At 38.6% G+C, this 20,202-nt stretch overlaps 2 protein-coding genes across 2 annotated transcripts; one reads left to right on the forward strand and one right to left on the reverse strand.

The window, feature by feature from the left end:
- Positions 1 to 418: 418 nt before the first annotated feature.
- On the forward strand, positions 419 to 8,277 carry CCNA2 (cyclin A2). The gene is made up of 8 exons (XM_023636619.2): positions 419 to 1,459; positions 2,217 to 2,460; positions 3,744 to 3,856; positions 4,262 to 4,485; positions 5,146 to 5,353; positions 5,797 to 5,910; positions 6,348 to 6,481; positions 6,848 to 8,277. The coding sequence occupies exons 1-8, from the start codon at positions 1,247 to 1,249 to the stop codon at positions 6,894 to 6,896; spliced, it is 1,299 nt and encodes a 432-aa protein (XP_023492387.1). The 5' UTR covers positions 419 to 1,246; the 3' UTR covers positions 6,897 to 8,277.
- EXOSC9 (exosome component 9) lies at positions 7,755 to 19,293 on the reverse strand. Its single transcript, XM_001503119.7, has 12 exons — positions 19,062 to 19,293; positions 18,684 to 18,778; positions 17,810 to 17,929; positions 17,590 to 17,692; positions 16,538 to 16,675; positions 14,812 to 14,894; positions 13,284 to 13,416; positions 12,143 to 12,231; positions 11,349 to 11,495; positions 10,553 to 10,737; positions 8,274 to 8,352; positions 7,755 to 7,902 (listed from the first exon to the last, which is right to left on the reverse strand). Exons 1-12 carry the CDS (start codon positions 19,125 to 19,127, stop codon positions 7,818 to 7,820), a joined length of 1,323 nt encoding a protein of 440 aa, XP_001503169.1. The 5' UTR covers positions 19,128 to 19,293; the 3' UTR covers positions 7,755 to 7,817.
- Between the last annotated feature and the right edge of the window lie 909 nt (positions 19,294 to 20,202).

The raw sequence follows: 20,202 nt of genomic DNA on the forward strand, positions 1-20,202 counted from the left end.
TGCTATAAAGATTATAATGGGAAATAAGCTATTCTTTCTATTTTCAAGAAGGGCACGCTCATGAATTTGAGAGAAAACAATAATGCTTCTTAATTATATACCATTATATTTATTAGTTATGTGCAAGCTTTGTTATATATTAAATGTGAAAATTTGTTGAAAGCACATATCACTAAGAGTTTTATTTTAATAAGGTCATATTGTTTTTACTATTTTTAAATCACCTTCATTTCTAAACGGAACACAATTATGTCTAGGTCACTAGAATTTCACTGGGTGTTTTCTGTTGACCCAACTTGGGGAAAAATAGATAAAAATTAATGACTGTCTAGTTGAATTTCTTGTAGTACATTCCTATTTGTGATATATATCAAAAGTGGTTCAAGGTGGCACCTTAAATTAATTGCATCTTCATTAGGAAAAATAACAAGCCTAAGACTGAAGAAACCCCTAAATGGTAAGATGACATTAATATAGTCTGCCACTTGAGTGCCAGTTACTGCGTGAGCCGCGCGTTAAGTGATTTCCGCACATCACTGAATCCAGACCACAGCCGTCTGACGTGTGCCCAGCGTTCCTCCCGGGAACAGATGAGCGGATGACCCGGCGGCCGTGAAGACACCAGGCCAGCGAGCGGCCGTGAAGACTTTAGACCTTGGGAAACAAGTCAGTCACGCTACCTGGTGGTCCCAGGGCTAAAGGCTGGGGCGGCCCACTAGTAATTGATAAAGTTGAATTCAGTTTACCCTAGAAACAGCGCTCGCCCTGAGCCCGCCTAGTGACTCCGTTTAAAGTCACCCTAAGCTCAGGCCCCGCCCCTCCGGCCGCGCAGGCGTCCTTTCTCCCGCCGCCGTTCGACGTTTCTCCGCCCCGCCCTTGCTCGGTTGCCTTCGCCGCCGTCTTCACTCGCCTGCGACCGCGTCGCCTCTCGTGACGTCACGGGCTCCGGCCCTGTTCATTGGTCCATTTCAATAGTCGCGGGATACTTGAACTGCATGAACAGCCGCCGCTCCGGCGGGCTGCTCGCTGCTTCCCCGGTGTGTCTTTGGCTCTCCACGCCCGGCAGTGCCTGTGTGCGCCTTTCGCAACTTCTCCGGTCCCACGCGATCACAAGCGGGCGGGCAGGCTGGCCCGGGCTGCGGCGGGCGGCTACGGCTGGAGCGTTCCTCGGCGCGGTCGGTCGGCGGGACGGAGTGCACGCTGCTTGGCGCCGCAGGCTGATCCCGCCGCGCCCCCGGGAGCAGTGATGCTGGGCAGCTCCGCGCCCGGGCCTGCGGCCCGCGAGGCGGGTTCGGCGCTGCTAACATTGCAGCAAACGGCGCTCCAGGAGGACCAGGAGAACATCAACCCCGAGAAGGCGGGGCCCGCCCAGCAGCCCCGGACCCGGGCCGGGCTGGCGGTACTAAAGGCCGGGCACCCTCGCGGTCCAGCTCCGCAGCAGAGGCCCAAAACGCGACGGGTAAAGAGAGAACTGCAGGAGGGTGGGCCAAGCAGGAGTTTTGCATGGGTTTAGCAGGCAGAGGAGAGTGACGAGAAGGAGGCCTGGGTCTGGAGTCCCCTTGATCCCTGGTTTCCTGGCATGGGATGCCACTGTGGTAGTTTCTCCCATCACTTTCCTTGCCCGCACTGTGCATTATGTTGCCTGTCTGATCTCTATTGGAAGTATTTTTCTATAATGGGTCAAACCAAGCCCTACAACATAAGCGTGGTCTTTGCACACCTCTGTGCCTTCCTCTCTGCTTTTAAACCTCAGGCACTGCTCTAGGACCCAGACCCCCTTTCTCCTCCCCATATGGTTAAGAGATTACCTCTACTTTAGGAAATGGTATAAAAAAATACTTTGCTTTTGGTAAATTCCGCCATTTTACCGGATTTGCTCTGTTGCTCCACCCTGGGGCGAAAGTGGTGAACCAACACTTTTGCCATCTCTCCTAAACTTTTCATCTCTCGGCCTGCCACTCCACCCATCGTGTGGCCTTGATTAGTTTTGCATAATTGCACTTAGTATGACTCTTTCTGTAACCTTCGTAGGAATGCCTGTGATAAATTAGAACATCCCTTCTTTCTTCGACTACTCAAACTTCCTTGCCTTTGCCCCAGAAAGTTTAATTTTCCTGATAGAGTATTTGGGAGTAAAAGCAGAGGCTGAGACCCATGAGGGAAGAAAGCAAAAGTCCATTTAATAGGCTCAAAGCCAGTTATTCATTTGTTTTTAGGTTGCTCCACTTAAAGATCTTCCTATAAATGATGAGCATGTCACTGTTCCTCCCTGGAAAGCAAACAGTAAACAGCCTGCATTTACCATTCATGTGGATGAAGCAGAAGAGGAGCCACAGAAGAGGCCAGGTGAATCTAAAAAAACAGAATGCGAAGATGCCCTGGCTTTGAATTCAGCTATTACTTTGCCTGGACCAAGAAAACCACTGGCACCTCTTGATTATCCAATGGATGGTAGTTTTGGTAAGTTTTAAAGAACATCTGTTTTGAATCAATGTAATTATAATTATTAAACAGATTGGATTAATGATATTTCACATTTCAAGACGTTATCTTACCTGATCCTTACTACATAGTGTTATAGGTTTAATGTAACATGTTTAGAAAGGGTGTGACTTAGTCCTAATCAGGTGGTCCTTTTGGTACACTGCCAATCACATCAGTTTAATTAAATCTCAAACACTTATTTTAATCTGATCCTGGAAATGTTTGCTTGATTGGGAGAATAAATTTCAGTTGTATTCATAAGACTCACTTTGTACATACCACTTCAGAGAATGCTATTTGAGGATGCAGCTTTAAATATTGTGAGATCTATTTTAGCTTTAAATTTTTTCCAGGTTTAAAATTTTTTTCTGTAAAACTGGTCTGAGTGATCATCTGATACCAGAGAGGGATGTTGTCCTCCTATGAGTCAATATTCGAACCGTGGCTGTTTGCACTTAACCACGTGTAAAATGAAGTAGCTGCCATGGACAGCTGTGCCCACAGTTTGTGCTGCTTCTTTACCATAGGCTTGTTGAGTCACTGGACAGCTCACTAAAGCCAATCTAGTTTTAGTTTTACTTCTACTGATGAGAGGTAGTCTGGGAATGGAAGGAAAGTCCTTTGGAAATAAAATAATTTGTGTGTTTTTATTTAAAATTTGCAACAAATTTTAACCTCAGTGCACCGTGAAGTAAAAAGAATAATGGATGATATTCTTTGCTTCAAAAGATAATTTAAAAATACAAAAAATGAATAACTTGATTGTAGTGTTAATTTGTTTGAACTGCCCATAACAAATCCAATTTTCTCATCAACACATTTCTTAGCCCTGCTTCTAGTTATTGCCTAGATCATGCTTTGAATGTGTCTGATTTTGGGGTCTGCAAACTCTGAGGGCAAATCCTAGATATTATCTCAAAACTTGGATTTTCAGTCTGTCCTAACAGATCTACTGTGCCATCTGCTCCTCTCTCATGGAAGATGAATGATACTTTAACATAAGGCCTGATCCTCGATCTCATTTTCTTGTTAGTGGCCTATCAGTATTTTTTCTTGTTAACTCAAATTGTTCCAAAGTTAAGTGGACAGATGTACTAAAACCAGTGTGAAATGTTCTCTGAACTTTGTCATGAAGAGCCCTTTTTAGTTGGATGAAGTAAATGCTTTCGTAGTATGGGACTCCTTACAAGGGCAATCACTTTTACCTATTAAATGGAAAATTAAACAATGAACTTAATCACACTTTTGAATTCTCTTAGAGTCACCACATAATATGGACATGTCAATTGTATCGGAAGATGAAAAGCCAGTAAGTGTTAATGAAGTACCAGACTACCATGAGGATATTCACACATACCTTAGGGAAATGGAGGTAAAGAATCTCTGAATCCACTTTTTTTTTTTTTTCTGATGAGGAAGATTAGCCTGAGCTAACACGCGTACCCATCTTCCTCTACTTTATATGTGGGATGCCTGCCACAGCATGGCTTGACAAGCAGTGCATAGGTGCATGCTGGGATCTGAACCTGCAAAGCCTGGGCCGCCAAAGCCGAGGGCATCAACTTAACTGTTATGCCACTGGGCCGGCTCCTGTATCCACTTTTTATACTGTTATTTATTCAATTGGAGAAATGAAATTGAGAGGATTATGTTTTTAAGTTTTTTAACTGCTAGTAAATTACTCTAATCTATACTTGTGTTTCTAGCACCTAGCATCTTTGTTAATGGAAGAATCTAATTGCAATTTTAACACTATACTAAGTAACTCTCTCAACAGGTTAAATGTAAGCCTAAAGTGGGTTACATGAAGAAACAGCCAGACATCACTAACAGTATGAGGGCTATCCTTGTGGACTGGTTAGTTGAAGTAGGAGAAGAATATAAACTACAAAATGAGACCCTGCATTTAGCTGTGAACTACATTGATAGGTTCCTTTCATCGATGTCCGTGTTGAGAGGAAAACTTCAGCTTGTGGGCACTGCTGCTATGCTGTTAGCCTCGTAAGTCAAGCTTGGTTTGTTGGATTAGAAGTGATGAGTACCCTTCGGGTAGGGAAGAAATTATGATTTTTAACAGTGGGACGTTTTAACATACTACACAAGGCAGAGAGTCAGTGACTCCTTTATGGGTGACGGTGTGTATGAAACTTTTTTAACATTAATTTTCCCAGATCTGGATTTCAGAGTACCTTCTTGAATGAACTTGGAGACAGTCTACATTTTAATACACTAGTACCAGATTACAAAGTTTAAAAATATGGTTCCTTCCATTAAAAAGTGCTTTCTGGCATATAAGCAAAATCTTATCTTCCCATTAAGACATGAAAACTAAATTTAAAAACTAAAACATAAAACGTTTATTTTTCTCTAAGAAAATTTCCTAAAATTTCAGTCAGTTGGTGAACTCTGGCATCGTTCCCGTTTTGGGAAGTCTCTAGCCTCTCATTTATTTCCTTTGCACTGGGAGAAATATCTCAAAAGCCTTTTATTGATTTGGGTCTTTCAATTAGCATTTACCCAGTCAGTGGAAACAGGCAGTTGGTGGAGAGTGTAGGTTTTGGATTCATTCTATGTATTCTGCTAAAGGGATTTCAGAATTGGGATAAACAAGCTTGCTTCTCTTTTAGAAGGACTGATTACTTAAAACTTTTCTCATTGTAGAAAGTTTGAAGAAATATACCCCCCAGAAGTAGCAGAGTTTGTGTACATTACAGATGATACCTATACCAAGAAACAAGTTCTGAGAATGGAGCACTTAGTTTTGAAAGTCCTTGCTTTTGACTTAGCCGCACCGACAGTCAATCAGTTTCTTACCCAATACTTTCTGCACCAGCAGTCTGCAAACAGCAAAGTTGAAAGTTTAGCAATGGTAAGTTCTTTTCATTTTGTTGAATGAAGATTCTTGGGTCACGATTAGGGACAAGCCCTGGTTTCATTATACCGCTTTGGTCAAGGGATTCAGTATTTTGGGGACAGATTAATGCTGCAGTACAGATGAAAGCCTGCCATTGGCAAAAGGTAATATAAATTGGGAAAGCACTAGGAGTGGTGGCACGAGGAGGAAGTCTTGGGAAATGGTAGCCAGAAAGGTCGTTTTAAAAGTTACTAAAAGAGGGAAAAAATACAGGATGAGAATGGAGCAAAACACTAAGATAGTGGATTTATTTACAGATGCCGCTGTAGAAATTTTTTTCTATGGTTGCTATTGAGCCAATCTGAAAGACTGGAAAAAATTCAGTCAGAAGGCAAGGATTTGAGGTTTGAATTCCATGGCTCTTGTGCTCATAAGGTATATTCACTTTCTCATTCCAGTTTTTGGGAGAGCTGAGTTTGATAGATGCTGACTCATACCTAAAGTATTTGCCGTCAGTTATTGCTGGAGCGGCCTTTCATTTAGCACTCTACACGGTCACAGGACAAAGCTGGGTATGTATTACGATGTCTTCACACATCTACCTTGTGACTTAAACGCTTGTGCCAGATGTTAAATATTTGTCCTGTACCACTGATGGTTGACTTGATGTACTGACCTGGCAAAACCGTTCAACCATCTGCTCTGTTTAAAGTGTCTTACCTATTTAACAGCACGTTTGTTAGGTAGAAAGCTTAATTATTACTTGCACTTGAAAGGTGTGCTTAAAGAATTCGGGCCATAGGACCTGCTGCTGGCAGGGAAAGTAGTAAAAATTGATCAACGTCAGCATAAAAGAGACAGAATAATGGCTTGAGAAAACTGGAAGATATGTTAGGTGGAGGTGTCAGTACTGAAATTTAACAAACCTCAAGCTTAATGCCAACTACTAACTCGTCGTGTTTAACGTGTTACTAAAAGCAAACACCGGTCTCCTCTACTCCTCCTGTAGCCTGAATCCTTAGCACAGAAGACTGGGTACACCCTGCAAAGTCTCAAGCCTTGTCTCCTGGACCTTCACCAGACCTACCTCAGAGCGCCACACCACGCACAACAGTCAATAAGAGAAAAGTACAAAAGTTCAAAGTAAGTATTAACATGAGAAGACATTAAAGCAGCTTGCTTTCCCGGGCTATTGTATGGTTCAGAGTTCCTTGACATTTTAACTTTATTATAGGATTCACACATCAGGCACAGCCTCCTTAGGAAACTGCTCTCTTAGCAGGCCATGTGTTTTGAATAGGTTGCAGTTAATGCTTTTTCTTGCATTTGAGGGAGAAGAGAGGAGAGGAATGGCACATGCATGCATATTTTGGGGACCAGACAATGATTTTATAACCATTAACTCAATCATATAGAAATAGCATTTTTGAGTTCTTAGTATATACATTATTCCATGACCTTCACCCAATGAATGTTTGCTAAAAATGGATTTTTCTTCCCTACTTACAGGTATCATGGTGTTTCTCTCCTCAACCCACCAGATACACTAAACGTGTAACAGTGAAAGACTGCCTTAAGATGTAAATCACTCAAAGTATATGATGTACAGTTTTTATCCCAGGTTTAATTTTACAATCATTTCTGAATACAGAAGTTATGGTCAAGTACAAATTATGGTATCTATTACTTTTTAAATGGTTTTAATTTGTATATCTTTTGTACATGTAACTATCTTAGATATTTGGCTAATTTTAAGTGGTTTTGTTAAAGTATTAATGATGCCAGCTGTCAGGATAATAAGAATAAGAATTAATAATAAATTGATTTGGAAAACTTGGTTTCTAAGTCAAATTTAATTTGAGATAAAAATTTGACTTTGACTTTGAGATTTCACTCAGAAAAATTAGTTTACTATAGAATGGGGACTGGGAAGGCTTCTCCTAAAGTTAAAAAATAGTTTTAGGAAAACAGACAAAAGTTCTGACTTCATTTTCCTAAGCAACTGGACCAATTTGCTGATGTGGACATAATAAATCTGTGCTTATTTATCAGTTGTGATGATCCAAGACTCTTTCAGCCCTTTGTATACACTATGAAAATGCTTTTTCATTCCTCATCAACTTTTATACTTAACCAAGATGACAATTATTTAAAACCTATTAAGAAGTTCTCCAGAACATTTATTTTAAAGCATAATGTAAAAAACTATACAGTCATGCACTGCATAACGACATTTCCGTCAACGAAGGACCACATATATGATGGTGGTCCCATCAGTTGGTATCGCAGAGCCATGAAATCACCTAAGGATGCATTTCTCATTTCTCAGAAGGTATCCCCGTCTTTAAGCAATGTATGACTGTTGAAAAAAGGACTAGATTTTATAATGGATTTGTGAATAAAAAAATACCCAAGGTTGTTAGCACTGAATAAATACCCTTTTAATAGTTATATACACAAATATACAACTATGTGAGCTTTAATTAGCAGGCCTCTTCTTTTTTCTCTTTTTCACTGGCTTTTTACTTGGTGCTTTTTCTTGTTTTGCACTGATGGTCTTTGTTCTGTGAATAAAGTAAATTAACAATTTACTAACAGTATTAGCACTAGAAGCTGATTCCACAGATGATTTACCAGACTCACACGACTTTCCTTGTTAAATTTTGGATCACCAAAACAAGGGGCCTTACTTACTTTTTTCCAGTAGAATGTAACATTTGCCAACTATGAGAGTAAAATACAGTAACTTTGAAAGACATCCAGCTTTACAGAATTAGGTCCTAATATTTATAAATCTCAGGTTGAAGAAACCACATGAAGAATGAAAAAGGGACGTCTTTGTTTATAGTAGCCTAAGATGAGAATAAACCAGAAAGCAAGCCTCTGAAAGTCTTGAGTATGTATATACATTTGAAATAAACCAGAAATTTGTTACCTTATTTTCTTCGGATTCTTGTCTGGTTCTAAAATGATCATTTCTTCTTCTTCACTGTCTGAGAGTACTATAGGGGCATCTTTAAGAAAATGTTAAGAAAGCAATATAAGTAGGCTCTTGGAAAATTTCCACAAGGATTTATTTCAGCAGTTCTAAAACTCCATTTCCACAGAGAGCCCACGTTACTCTTTAGGTGGAGGCTTACAGATCTACTTGGTTCTTTCCTTCCAGAAGTAACTCCTTAGAGCTCTGAAAAGCAATGTGTACTTTATTTCCTAAAAATTCTTTAATTACAATCATCTGATACATGTCATGATAGAAAAGTTACAGAGAAAAATCTTTAAGAAGATAACACAGTTTATCTTAGAATTTGCTAATGTTGGAGATCTAAATTTTTAATTCCTCTCTCTTAGAAGCAAAACTGGAAGGAAAGTGCCTAGAAGCAGAATTACTGCATCAAAGACACAGACTCTAAAAGATATTTTTGCTAAGTCCCTCCAGAAATATTGTTCCAATTTACTTTCCAAGAAATGGTGTGTGAGGGAACCCATTTTCCTAGACACCCTTGCCAATACTGGTATTTAATATTGTCCAATATAGTAGTCAAAAAGTGCTATCTTATTTTTTGCTTTGAATTTATTTCCTTTATTACTACCAGGGTTGGCCATAAAAGATGTTACTGGCCATTTGTATTCGAGGATTACTTTGTATCTTTTGCCTGTTTTTCTCCTGAACCTTAATGATATATATAAAAAGTGAATTGACCCTTTTCCCAGCTGGTTGTTGGTATATCAATTCTTTATATTTTGAGTTTTCAATTAGTTTTCATCCCTTGTTCATAGCTTTAGAAAGGCTTTACCTGCTCCATCCTCCCAATTATCTTAGGTTCATCTTCATTACTCAGTTGAAAATATTACTCTAAACCAGCAATTGAATGTCTATTAAACTCTGAATCTTAGAAAAATATTTCACAAATATATTAAGAGGCATATGCAAGAATGCTCACTGTAGCACTGTAATACTAATAAGATAATAATATACATTTATCAATAAGGGAATGATTAAGCCAACTAGTTACATTCAACACTAGAGAATTCTATGCAGCATTTAAAAAATGTGGCGATCTATATGTAATAACATGGAAAACCTTCTAAAGATTCATTCACAGTCCCTGTGTTTAAGCAGCTTACATCAGTGAATATGTAGTAAACAAATACATGGAACAAGGTCTGGAAGAATAATACCCGATAGAAATAAGCACTAGGAAAGTTGAATAAAGGTCCTAATCAATGGGGATTTTTTCTTTACAAAACACCCCAGTAGGCTCTCAGTAATGTTTATAGGCAATAACTTCCTTTCTTGAAGGTAGGCAAGTATGTGCATTACACACCTAAACGGTATCACCTTCACTATTTTCTCAGCCAGATTTACTAAGTGCATCCTTTAGTTCTCTGCCAGCCTAGTTCCTAACTCCATCCTTGTAAGATTTCTGTTTTTACTACATAAGAAAAAAATTCATGATTATTGTGTAGTATGGGCTAAGCACGGAGTTGGCTTTCAGAAAAGTAAAAATATCCACAGGTAAAAACAATTTCTCCAGTTCTACAGCTTTCAGAATGCAAGGAACATCTAAGACCACAGTATTCCGGGTACTTCTAGAATTTTGTATGTTCTAATACTGTTCTGTTTAATATGGTAGCCACATGGGGCTATTTAATGTTATATTAACTAAAATTAAATAAAACCTAGAATTTAATTCTGCAGTCATACAAGCCACATTTCAAGTGCTCAATAGTCACATGTGGCTAGTGGCTACTATACTGGACGGAGTAGATAGAGAACATTTCTAACACTGCAAACAGTTCTATTTGGACAGCACTACTCCAATACACCTAACGGTATGGGCTTTTTAAGTCTAGAAATGATACAAAGGAAAAATAGGCAGGAATCAGGTCTTCAAGAAACTCATCCCCTTAAAACTGGCCCAGATATATATACAAAAGGAACAAAACTTTTTAAATTAAAAATTACCACTACATTTACATACCAAAGAGTACCACTACACCAAAAAGATAAACATACTCTTTTGGGAAAGAATTGGAGTTAATATTGCAGATAGCCTCAACAGTTTAGTTGAAATTTAAATCACAAAATATTTAGCTCCTCTAAAAAAGGAACTGCTGATATAAAAATAAGATCCCTAAAATACGGCATACGTTATATATATATATATTCACACACACAGACATACTACATAAAAGCAATAACGTATCACCTACCTTGGCTTCCAATATTAGAGACTTCTACTCCAGTGTCCATTGTTATACTATCGAGAATGATAGCTTCATCACTGCCACCTTCATCCTCATCTTCCTTCTCAGAGTCTTCAAGATCACCCCAGGAGTTTTCTATTCCCTCTCCAATTTGAGCAGTTCCAGGAGTCCATAGCACAGGTTTAGAGACACTTAACAAGTTAAGAAAACTAAGTAACAAAAACATTGCTATTTAATGTAGTGTTGAAAAAGATGAAAATGAGACTTTTCTTCTTTTAAGACTGACTGAAGTGTGCCACAAATTCTTAGGAAAAACCTTCCTAGTTATACGATGGATGGCTGAACAATGAGGAAGGAAAATAAAATTTGTAACTTGGGTAAGATTTTATGGACACAATGGTGAGAAATACCAAGAGGCAGTGGCTCTCAGCATTTTAGTTGTAATAACAAATTTGGTGAATGGCTGAATAAGTAATTTCAAGAACAGTGTAACAGTGTATAAAGTGTGCTTGACCATGCCATTGAGATTAAAGAACAATTTTCCCAAGAAAAATGAAATGCTGTAAATTGGTTCTTAAAATAGAGAATTTTCTCATTTTTGTAGGATAGCTGAAGAGAAGGTAGATGTTACACCATTGACTTAATATGACTCATTATTATCTTGTCTTCTATCTGAAATATTTTCTCTAACAAAGTAGTGTTTCAGAAAACAAATTTCAGGATGTAGACCTGTCACAAAGCCCTAATAATGCCAAAAGTGTTATGAATCTTCTTGTTTCTGAAAAACACCCACTAAAGATACACTTCTGAAGGAGGTTCAGCTTCAGCAATGATTTCTTCTGCCTTCTCCTCTACATCGGAGGTATCAATAGGAGCCTTTTCCATTTTAAATGCTGTGATCCTTTGATTTGCTATAGACTCTGCAAAGCCAAACTTTCCACCTTCTTTCCTGTGTGGGTTTTTTTGGGGGCGGGAAGGGAGTTGGGGTATGATAGGAGGGAAGACAGGAAGGAAAAAAAAGGAAACTCTTTTATCCTTTTGACAGATGAGAACTATTGGAATAGTTATTTGACTAACTTAACCTCACCAATTAATTATGCCTATCAAGAGAAATAACAGAAAGTTCCTATAATTACCATTTATTGAACCATGTGCCAGGCACATGCTAGTGCTTAAAGTATATTACTCTTTAATCCTCAAACCAGCCCTACCAGGTAGGCATGAACATCCCACATTATAGAAGATGCCACTGAAGTGCTGGCTCATAGGTCTTGCTTAATGTCACACAGTAAGAAGCAGAGATGGGAATCAACTCCAGTGTGTGTGCTTTCCGTTAATTTGAGTTATTGATTTTCCTAAGAAAATGTTAATTTTTTTTACAGAAAAATATGTGGCTTTTCAATACAGATTATGTTTAAATTGGAATACAATATAACAGAGTTCAATCAATTTTCAAAGAACATTAGTATATCCAACTGAAATTAATAGATAAGGAAAGATTGAGTGTGAAAATTATATGGTTACCTTCATGCAAGAAAGGTCCATAACAGAAAAATCTATAAAAGAACCATTTAGTTCTAGCAAAATTAAACTTACCTAACTTTCTGGTCATTCTCCAAAGCCTTCTGTATTAGCTCCGTAATTTCCGCTACTTTCACACCAGCGATTTTACTACATCTCAAAACCTATTTATAAAAGTGAATTCTGTTATTTAAAGACAACAAACCAAATATCATTCTCAACAAAACTAAAAACACAAGATTAGTTTTCCTACCTATATAAGCCTGACTTTTTTTTCAAATATGAAAATAATACAATGTGAACACAAATTAAGGCAAGATTTGAGAGTAGTTTTAAAATATTTGAAGGACTACCATGTTAAGGGAACAGACATAAAAACTTTTCTGACAGGGTAAAAGATAGCACTGCATACATTATATGCTCAGGGATGCACTCACTTCTCTCTGTGTGAGGGATCCACAGCACTAGTTCAAGACGTGCAGTGTCTCCTGGGAAGGTTTTATAAAGCAAAGATCCCCAAGGCCTCAGAGACCTAATGGATCAGAACCTCTGGAAATGAGGATCTGGTAGTGGTCGTGATGCTGCTAATAATGACAATGATGATGACGAGAAACTAACATTCACTGCACACTTAATATATGCTATACAGTGCAATATATCCATATCCATTTATCCTTACATTCTTCTAAAGGTCGACATTAACATTATTCCCTATCTTACAGATAAACTGGTCAGTTAGTAGAAGGCAGAACTGGAATAGCAACTAAAGCAGTTTCTCTGCTCTTAACTACCTGCACTATATATTATACGGCAATCTAGTTTCTAGAAGCCCACATGTGAATCTGCTAAGTAGCTAGATTTGAGAACTACTGCTTATAGTACCCGAATTCTAAGAGTAAAACCATCTTTTTACCTAATTTCTACTTTTTGACACTTCTTTTTTTGAGAGGGATATGAACCTCTTTCATCACAAAGAAAAACAGTGTTCCCCTATCCAGATTGGTTAGACTCTGGAGGGCGATACATGGGAGCCACGGGGAGGACGGAGGATACCTTGTAGCCACCAGGTAACAGAGCATACTGACAGGACTGAAACCAGATTCTAACACATCTTAGCATCAATCATGGAAAATATCCTTGCTGGATTTTAGTCAAAAAACAAGAAAAACCTTCTAAAACAGACCTATCTCAATGGAATATTAATCAAAGCACTGACCTGCTCTTTCAGCAGCATTATCCCACCACTGGATTGGATGGTACAGATCTCTCGATGCTTGTTCATGGCCAGCACCAGCAAGCCATCCATTACACGTTCTTCCCGTTCATTGGGATCCACCAATAAATATGTTCTGAAATGAACGTTAAATGGAGCTGAACAAATCTGAGGCTGAATGCTTGTCAGACAATTTTAAGATAATGGATTTTTTTTAAAAAATGGCATTAATAAAGTCAACACAGTAAAGATCTGAGCTTGTGAATTTGAGTCACTTTAGTGGGAAAAGAGACAAGAGAATTACTGTTTTTATGGACACAAAATGAACGCTAAGTGGATATCACTTCCTATTATAGTAAAAATCACATTAAGTTCATATTGGTTTTATTTAAATAATCTATAACCCAAACCTAATGTTATCACTCTGATTAAATCACTTGTGACTCATTAATAAAAACTTAGATAACATTAATTTGGTTACCCTTAAAGTTTTCCTAATGTCCTGTACTCTACAGTTCTTCTAGGTTCTGCAAATGGCTCATTAAAAAAATAGTCTATTTCTGCACTGTCCAATCTTAGCCTCTAGTCACATGTGGTTATTGAGCCTTTTAAATACGGCTAGTCCAACCTGAGATGTACTATGAGTCTAAAATACTGGCTTTCAAAGTCTTAGTAGAAATAAAAGAACGTAAAATACCTCATGAACAATTAAGATATTGATTACATATTAATATTGTAGATATATTAAGTAAAATAAATCAAAATTAATTTTACCTGTTTCTTTTTACCTTTTTAATGTACCTACTGGAAAATTTTTAATTATATGTATGGTTCACACTGCATTTTTACTGGACAGTGCTGGTCGATTTTCCTCTCATGAAATTCTACACAATGACTAAAAGTTTTTCTCTAGTTCTTATTCATAAAATTGTTAAAATATCTTATTTATACCTCCCTTTGTTTCTAAAGAGATTTAAGGCCGAAGCTTTCATTTAAAGACACCATTACATGGACCTAAGACTCCAGGTTCTCTGTTATGGGAGGAATTAGCAGTGAGTTGTGAAGAAAGTGCAGAACTGAAATAAACTAGATTTTTCCCCATTTGTGAACCATTCCTTTCGACCTGCTCCTATAACGACACCCTCTAATGTGCTCCAAAGTGCTCTGTCTTCCAGTAATCCACAGTAATTCTCACCCCATTTTCCCAAATTAGAGCCTAGCATACAATTCTCTTAACACCTGTACATCTCTAGGAAAGATAAGACACTACAAAGTTGTGGTAAATTCATAAATTTGTAAGCATGCCATGAAAAGATAAACACACTGTGAAGTCTCTTCATTATAGAAAAGTTTGTCACTTCTATTGAGAAAGCTCTTTGCCAACTAATGCCCTTACAAAGAAAGAACAGAACTATGAGGTGCTTTAATATTAAAGGAAGGGTTTGTTCATTTGTCCATGGCACATTTGAGTAGAACAAAAACGTTCCTAATTGCATTTATAATTTCGGCCCATGACAAGGATGAGACTTACCCTTGCTGGAAGAAGGCAAAACTGACACAAATGGGCATGTGGTGGATACTCAACGGGACGGGATCACGCTCTTCAGGTGTATACTGTTTGAAAACAAATGTTTCAGTAATCACAGTCACTAAGTTAGGAACATACAAAAATCATCTTGACATAAAATATTAAAAAAATTAAGTTCCTTTACTCCTCAGTAAGCACCTAAATAACTTCTTTTATAATTACCTCTTTGACTTTGCCACTCACATTCTGTAAAACTTTATGCACAGGTGAAAAAGCTTTATTCAGGTATACTTTACATACCATAAAATCCACTCATTTTAAGTACAGGATTCACTTTTTAGTAAATTTATAGTTGCGTAACTATCGTCACAATCCAGTTTTTTAACATTTCCATTATCCCCCCAAAATGCCCTTGAGCCTGTTTGGAGTGAGTTCTCACTCCCACTCCCAGCCCCAAGCAATCAGTGATCTACTTCTGTTTCTATAAATCTGCCTCTTCTGGGCATTGCATAGAAGTAGAATCAAACAGTCGGTAGTCTTCTGTGTCTGCCTCCTTTCAACTTTATGTGTTTCATCCACTTTGTAGTATATATCAATAGTTTGGTTTTTTTTTTACTGTTGAATAGTATTCCATTGTAAAGACACATCACATTTTGTTTGTCCATTCCCTAGCTGATCAACATTTCGATTGCTTCGGGTTTGGGGCTATTACGAATAATGCTGCTGTGAACATTCACATAAGTCTTCGAGTGAACAGAGACTTTCATTCCTCCTTAGTAGATTCCCAGGCATGGAATTCCTTGGCCATATAAGTTTACACTTAACTTTTTTAAGAAATTGCCAAACTTTTCCAACATGTCTGTACCATTTTACATCACCACCAGGAATAACTCTCTACTATTTTTTAGTTGATATCTTTTTTTCGTCTACTAATTGCACTCTATTTTTTTTTCTTCCTTATACCAACTCCCTTCTCCAAAGGAAAACGTCTCTATTGTTAATAAACTTCTGTCCCTACCTCTAAGTCTTTAAAGAGCCTGCTCGAGTCTAATGCCTAAAAGCAGCATCGTGAATGACTGCTTAGAGAATTTGGCATCTGATGTTTCCTTTAGCAACTTCAGGATCAAACTACCACCACAGTGCACTTTCATTACTCTAGCATATAATTTATATAAACTGACATAGTCAGCACAAAAGAGAAAGAAAATGTAAATAGCATAAGTCAACAATTTTCAAAATGTGGTCCTCGCATCAGCAGCACCACTATCACCTGGGAACTCTGTTAGCAGTACAAATTCGTAGGGCCTACCCCCATCCTACGCTGAGAGTGGAGCCTAGCAATGTTTAAACAAGCCTTCCAGGTGTTTCTGATGGACTTTTGCCAGAAAGTAAGCACAAGTATCTGATTGTGCTAAAAATCATGTATTTTTCACATATGTGAGCCTAAACATAAGCCAACCACTTCATCTAAATGCTCAATCCTAAGAAGTCACCTAGTTCTATTCTAGAAAACCAGGCTAGGGAATGCTTTTATTGACAGACACTTCTATACAGGATATTTAAGAGAATCCAAAGGCAATTTTGACCACATGTAGTTTCTGCTTCATGAACAAATTTTAGAACATACCTAACTGCCTTCTACAAGACTTCACTAATAACACGTTGTCTGCACACCAAGGATACTCATTCACTCATAGGAAGGAGCCTGGCTCACATCACGGGAGCTTACCAGTGTTACTTCATCTCCTTGGACGGAGACATCAGGTCTTCGGAAGTGACACAAGGCTACAATTGCAGCAATGCTGGCAGCATCAATAATATTTCCATCATGATTTAATAAATGTAGGTCCACACGTATTTGCCAAACCTAGTTGTGAGTTTAAAACAAAAATGAAACCTAACTGATCACAACCAGTGGCTATTTATAAGGAAAAGAAACACTGTGTGCAAATTTTTCTCTTGCTGTTAAAACATGCAGTTACTCCTATTGTAAAAACAAAAATATATTTAGAAAAATGTTAAGCAAGACCAACATCTGAAATACCAATAGTTCAGCGTTCTATGAGTCATTTGACAACAAAATATATACTCTAAATAAACAGAACCACTCTACATTTAATACTAAGATTTCCCTAACCCCAAGCCTAATCATATTTTTATTGTGTCTTCTAACTTAAAAACCTCAAACTCTTAGGTCTACTTGACAATATTTATGCTCACCTTACAAGTAATGCGAATACGAGGTTTCATATTCAAGCATGGAATGTGGAAAGGCTAAGTAAGTGGCTTCTCTGGAGTCAAAAAGATGGTTAAATACCTTAATCAAGAATAAAGTTCTAATATCATCGTGTAGCACAACTTACTGAGAGTGAGATTTCCCATTCAGCCTACCACTGACTCAGTGTGTGGCCCTGTATAAGTCACTATCCAAATGGATTTAATCTGTTCTTCAGTTCTTTATCCATAAAAAAGGAAAAGATTACCTGCTTCTATCAACTCACTTAAATAATATAAGAAAATAAATGAGAATATATGAAAAACTACAAATGCTTCCAATAAGACATTTTACACAAATCCAAGTTGCTATTTTCACCAATTTTTTTTGTTCCTACAGAGAGAGATGACACCAAGTTTTATGGGTAGCACTGAGAAACATTTGAAGTGAAGGGGGCCAGCATAAAACTGAATTAACTGAAGCTCTGAGAAGGAAATCAGATACAGAGGGATCCATGAATCAACAATGCTCATCCTAAGATTAAGAATTTTGGGCATGTTCCCCACCTTTTCACCAGCAACAACACAGAGCGATTCAGTGTCTATACACTTCGAATTTCTTAGACATCTTTCCAAGAGTCGATTCAACTTCACCAAGAGATCTGACTGCCTATGAAAATAGGAACGGGCTAACGTCATGAAGTATAACACCAGGCATTAAAACAATAGCTCACTGCTGTTAGGTTCTCCTCTAGCTAAAGCGGCTTAAGAAAAAAGACTTAAATACCTGCCAGGTTCAAAAGCTGGGGCAGCCATCTGAGAGAGTTCAAGGTTAAAAAAAAGAATACCTTCTGTCGCCCTATTGAGTTTTGGAGACACAAGTTCACAGGAAACCTGCCCAAGAACTCTGTAAAGATAAAGTACAAATCTGTTAACTAAATGTAATTCCCTTCCAATTAAAAAAAGAAAACCAAAACAGCTAACAACTAAGTTCCAATCTCACTCTGAGTAATAACACACTGCGCACCATATATCATTAGAAGTTGAAATTACATGTATAGCAGTAGTAGAATATATACAGAAATAAAACACATATTGGCATACCCAAAGAGATGACTGGGAAAAAATATCTCTTATTACAATACTGACTATTTCCCAGACTTTTTAAAAAAAAATCAATGACCTTCTCTTTTCTAAAACAAATATTTACTGATACAAGAAGGCATAAAAACTTGAGATTTCTTAAGAGTTTTCACATGGCATGGTTCACTAACATTATCTGACCAATATCCTCACAACTTCCAAATGAATATTAAAAACCTAAATCTCATGTCACCCAGGAAAAAGAGGAAAGTAGGACCTACTTAATGAGAAGTGCTGGAAAAAAATTCAGTGCTGGAAAGAAATTCAGTGCTGTATATACGATTTATAGAGATCAGAAAGAACTATGTAACACTCATGTGACAAAACATATTTACAACGAAAACCTTAAAGTGTGACTATAAAACAAAAAAATCTTGCAGTAAAGAAAATATGCTTATTTTTGGCAGCTAAACAAAGTACTGCTCAGATTTTCTGGGTGCTTTGTAAACAACTGAGTCAATAAGGTTCTTTTAAACGTCTCCCTATTGAGCGTATATCTAATTTGAATCCTTTGTTACCTTGTTTTCCCAAGTTCCACAACACAGCACCCATAATCTGTTCCAAACGAAATCTTGATGTTCCTATAATCATAGGTTTGTCTGCCATCCAGCCGCTGTAAGCACAATGTTCATTCGTTTATTTCTTTAACAAATATTTACTGAGTAGCTACTTTGTACCCTGGGCTAAACACCCGGAGAAAAGTGGGATCCGAACGACCCCCATAGGAAGGAAGAAACCAGGTGCCCGGGCGCTGACAGTCGCTGGGGTGACTCGAGCCTGGAAACAACCCTCTGGAGCCATAGCCCGTCCTCCAGGGGCTCCCGGGCCTGCGCGGGCCAGGTCTGCGCGTCCAAGCCGGAAGGCTGCGGGCGGCGCGCGACCCGGGGGCCGTTTACCTTCTTCTCTTCGATGGCGCGGAGTAGGAAGCGGCGCTCGCAGTTTGAAAGTGGTGTCTCCTTCATGCTGTCGGGTCAGGGGACCCACGGGGACCGGAATCCGTGAGGAAAAGGGGACCGGAGCCTCTTCACGCGCGCCGTGCTTGCTCGGCGGCGCAGGAGATTTACGTCATCAAAGGGCGGCGGCTGACGTGAGAAAGCAAAGGCTGGGGGGCCGTCGCTAGAGCGCAGGCTCAAAGCGAAGTTGGAGCGGGTGGGGATGGCTGGGAGAAGCTAAGGATCTTCGAGGGGGCAAGTTTCTGAACGGAAAGGACTATTTCTTTTATCGTAAAGAGTAGGGGAAAAAGGACTCCAAAGTAACCATCAGTGAGAGAAATTAATATCTCACAGTCCACCCTTTCCGCACTCCTGGCAGGGTAGGCTAGACAGGTGTTACTGCTTTTTGCAGATGTGGGTGTTGAGATTTGGCCGCGAGAAAGCTGCACAGGTAGAATTTGGAGTAGATTCAATGGAGAAACCCCGGAATGAATGGGCTTAAGTAGAGAGGAGAGGGCAGAAGAAAGTTGAGACGGTGAGCTGGGCTATTACTGGCTGTCGGTGAAACCTGGTAGACCTGAGAAGTTGACAAGAATTGAGAATATTCCCACTTTGTAACTAATGATATAACAACCATTGGCTGAAACGAGATTCATTTTATTTTAAGGGGATAGACTTATTTTTGTGGACATGGAGGAACCTTAGTGTGTCCGTGCTGCGAACCACTGGGCTTTTACGGAGAGGGAGTATCAAGTAGTAAAAGCGGGAACTCCAAACTACCCAGGTTCAAATTCTGACTCTGCCTTTGCCTGTTTCTGTGACCTTGGCCAAGTTAGCCTATATGCGTCACTTTGTTCATCTGCAAAACAGGAGTGATAAACCTATTTTATGAGGCTAAAAACTAGTTAATACATGTAAAATGCTCAGAACAGTGCCTGGCATGGAGTAAGCACTCTTCAAGTATTTGCATATTATTATTTTGCTTCCATCTGTTTTAGAACTGATAGGCACTGTAACTCCTGCACAGGCTGCATTCCGCTTCTTTTGTCTGTTCTCACGGGTTTTTTTTTTTCTATCAGTGATACATTGTAGTTTCAATTTGTAC

The sequence above is a fragment of the Equus caballus genome, chromosome 2, assembly GCF_041296265.1.
Source record: "Equus caballus isolate H_3958 breed thoroughbred chromosome 2, TB-T2T, whole genome shotgun sequence".
In the NCBI taxonomy this organism is placed as follows: Eukaryota; Metazoa; Chordata; class Mammalia; order Perissodactyla; family Equidae; genus Equus; species Equus caballus.